The sequence below is a fragment of the Pteropus medius genome, unplaced genomic scaffold (genome assembly GCF_902729225.1).
Source record: "Pteropus medius unplaced genomic scaffold, Ma_sr-lr_union100, whole genome shotgun sequence".
NCBI classification, from domain to species: Eukaryota; Metazoa; Chordata; class Mammalia; order Chiroptera; family Pteropodidae; genus Pteropus; species Pteropus medius.
The window spans coordinates 839,997-843,500 of record NW_024352780.1 but is presented as its reverse complement, the minus strand read 5'-3'; the positions used below and the strand labels follow the sequence as shown (position 1 = coordinate 843,500).

The 3,504-nt window shown below is 64.8% G+C and overlaps 1 protein-coding gene across 1 annotated transcript in view; it reads left to right on the top strand.

The window, feature by feature from the left end:
- Positions 1-3,504, top strand: part of TNS3 (tensin 3) — a 124,484-nt gene that overhangs the window by 78,666 nt on the left and 42,314 nt on the right. The window contains 1 exon segment of the mRNA XM_039847123.1: positions 3,385-3,502. Coding sequence (XP_039703057.1) covers positions 3,385-3,502 — 118 coding nt within the window.

The following is a 3,504-nucleotide window of genomic DNA, read 5'->3' as shown; positions in this document are numbered from 1 at the left end:
GTCCAAACATGCAGCGTCCCGCTCGGCCACCACGCTGGGCAAGGCCCTGACCGGCAGGGAGCGGGGGCGCAGCCTCCCCCCGACGGCTGCGGGGTCCCACGGGCCTCTGTCCGGCCTCCGCCCAGCCGCCTGGTGGGAGGGGGGGTCACACTCAGGGCTGGCCCGTCCCTGGTCAGCACCTCGCGAGCCATGTCTTGCCCCCTTGGTTCCCCTCCGTGATTGGGTGGCTGCCGGTCTTGCGAACCGGTTAACTTGCCCCGTCCCGCCTGAGGGAGCCTGCGGGTCCAGCTGACAGGAAGTCAGGCCGTGTCCACTGCGACCTGATTGGGAAAACTGCTCGGGAGGGTGCGGCTGCATTTGTCACTGCTCTGGCTTGGGGGCTAGTGGTGGCACTGTTACCGGTGAGGCCTTGGTGACATCTCGGACGGCCATCTTAGATGACCCTGCTCTGAGGGTCGGGCGTTGGCCAGGAGCACCCGCGGGTGCCAGGCGGGCCTTGCGTAACTGGGCTGAGGAATGTGCGTGGGAGTCTGGCCGGCGTCCAGCGCCCAGTGAGCATGTCCGGCCGGCGTGCCTCATCTTGCTGCCTCTGCACTTTGTGCTCGTAGCCGCCAGGCCCTGGGCCGACTGCTGAACAGGGGCGCCTCCCCGAGGAGCCGGGGCACACGGCAGCACCCCGCTTGCTGATCCTCGCCCCTGCGCTGGTGCAAGGTCGGGGCCAAGCCGCACACGGCTCATCTCCTCCGTGCCCTGCTCTGCCGTGGGTCCTGCTGTTGCCCCCACTGCCACCGTGAATTCCGTGCCTCTCTGTGTGCGTGTCCCCTGGCTGCCCACGCATCTCGCTCACCTGGCTGGGTCTCAGGTGCTCCGTGCTCCTGGCATGGAGCAGTGAACGTGCTTCCCTGGACAGCCACTGACTCACCTTTAGAGTCATGAGGCCGAGATTCCCAGGGGTCAGGTCCTCCCGGGACATCATGAGGTGTAGGCCCGGGTGAGGCGGACCACTTCCAGGTGACGGCTGGGGCCCTTCCTCTAACACACCAGTCCCTGAGGGCCAAATGCACAGCCACCGGGTCACCAGCAAAGCTGGCTGGAACTGGCTAGAATGGTGACTCCCGGTCGGTGGCGTATAGAGGGGCCTGCATTTTGCGGGTCTGTTACCCACACAGAAGCTCAGACGAGTTAAGGGAGGGTGACTCTCAATGGGAGCTGCCACCAACCAGGCTGGCCCAGGGGGATGGAGCAGCACCTGGGGACACCTGAGGGCCGGCCTTGACCTGCAGCCGGGGCTTTGGGGCTGGTCCTCAAACCCTGACCCCTTTGTGCAGGTGCTGTTTTCTTTTGCTGATGGAGATTTGAAGCAAAGCTGGGATTTAGCAGGGCTGTTAGCAAGCCAGCTGTCCAAACACTGGGTCGGGACATCCTCTGAGTCAGGATCTGTCACCAAAGACAGCGCCAGCCGGGTGCCCGGTGCAGTGGTCACCAGGGAGAGTGAGGTGCAGGTGGCCACCGTCGGCTCGGGGTCCAGTCCAGGGCGCAGGCCGGTTTGATGCGGCTTCCGGGTGGCCCGTCACACGGGAGGGAGGGCTTGAGCCGGTGCCCGCAGCTCTCTCTGGAGGCCGAAGCCCTCCTTGGTGACGCAGGGACGTAGGGAAAGCACGTGCGTTTGGACCGATGCACCAGGAACACACCGCCGACCTGCGCCTCGTGCCTGTCGCGACGCGATGCTTTCACGCCCACTGTGTGTCCAGAGAAAGCTGCCGTGGGCGCCCCACCCCCCGGCCTGGGGTCCCCAAAGCCCCTGCTGCTGGCTGTGCCCTGGGCCCGCACGCCCGGGGCCTCTGAGGACGGCCAGCAGCGATGCCGCCGCTCCTGTTTCCCGTCCTACGGAGTCACTGCTCAAGTCTGAATCGTCTCAAACGCAGACGCTGACGCGAAGGGGCGGGGGCGGGGGGGTCACAGGCCTTCATTTCTGTCCGCGTTTTATGGTTTTGAGAGCGACACTGGATGAGCAGGGATCTCCCTTTCCTTTCCCCATGTCCAAGGCGCTCGTGAGGAGGGGCAGACAGGAGCCTGGGTTCCTCTGTCCCATGGCGACAAAGGCACGTGGGTGGTGAGGGGCAAGGGGCACTCGGAGGGGAAGGGGCACAGCACGTTCTGGAAGGAACCCCGGGGGCAGCGCTGGTCGGCCCCCTGTGGCGTCAGAGACCCAGGCTAGGCAGTGGGAGTTGTCACACTTCTGCAGGATGGTTGTCCCTGGCTGCAGATGCCCTGGACCGGGCCCAAGGCCAGGACGGGGCCTAGCTCTGGTGGTGATGGCTCAGCGTGTCTGTTAACAGGACAGCCCCTGACCACGCCCCTGACCCGCTTACTCTTGTCCTTTACTTGTCGGACTGCGTCCTGCTCGACAGCACACTCCTGGGCCTGCCCAGGGCCCTGGACCACACTTGTTCCCTGGACGACGGCTCCGCTGGTCAGTGGCACGAGCCTCTGGCCTGTGCGGCTGTGGCCACTTCTCACTGACGCTTGTGAAACACAGAACGTTGTAATCCATCTTTCTCCAGGAAGAGCCTCGTTAGCGGCATGGCTGCCTCTGGAAGCCCCCAGCCTGCAGCGTCCCCTCCCTGCCAGGCATGGGGACACGGGGGCCACCCGCTCCGCTCCATTTGTCTGAGAGCTGAGGCCAGTCCGCTTCTGCCCTGGTCCCTGGGGCCCTGGCACTTCTGAGGCTAGTGCCACATGACCATTCCGGGTGTGCAGCCAGCCGGGCCGGTCTCTCTCTGTCCCTGTCCCCGTCCCCAGCTCTTGCCGCCCCTGCTCCATCGCTCTGAACTGTATGTAGCACTTGCAAGCCTTTAGCATGCTGCAGGTGGGAATGAGCACCTGCTTCTTTTGTCAAAACAGAAAGGCTACAAGTTCAAACATGGAGAGTTTAGATCAGTGGTCCCCAGCCTTTGTGGCACCAGGGACCGGTGCTCCTGTGAGCACCTGATGCCTGACCACATGAGGTGGAGCAGAGCCGGCCATGCTGGCGCTGGGGAGCGGCTGCAGATACGGACGAGGCTTCGCTCGCCTCCTGCTGGGAGGCCCGGTTCCCAACAGGTCGTGGACCGGTACCAGTCCACGGCCTGGGGACGGGGACCCCTGGTTTAGATGAAAGAGAAACTCCTTCACAATTGGTTGTCAAACTTTAGGAAAAAGAGGCCGTGGAGCTTCCTTCCGTAGATGACTCCCAGAGGGAGCGTGCCGGTCGGTCCGAGGTCGGGGTGGCCTGCCTGGGGACTAAGGGCAGATGGGCGACGGCGCCGCCCTCCTGTGCACACCTGGCAGGTGTCGCCGTGAGGAGCCGGCTGTCCCTGCAGCTGCCGCGTGTCCCCTCACCAGGTGAAGTGCTACCACCAGCCGTGCCACTCGGCTACCCGCACCGTCATCTTCCGGCTGCAGTTCCACACGGGCGCCGTGCAGGGCCACAGCCTCGTGTTCGGGAAGGAGGACTTGGACGGC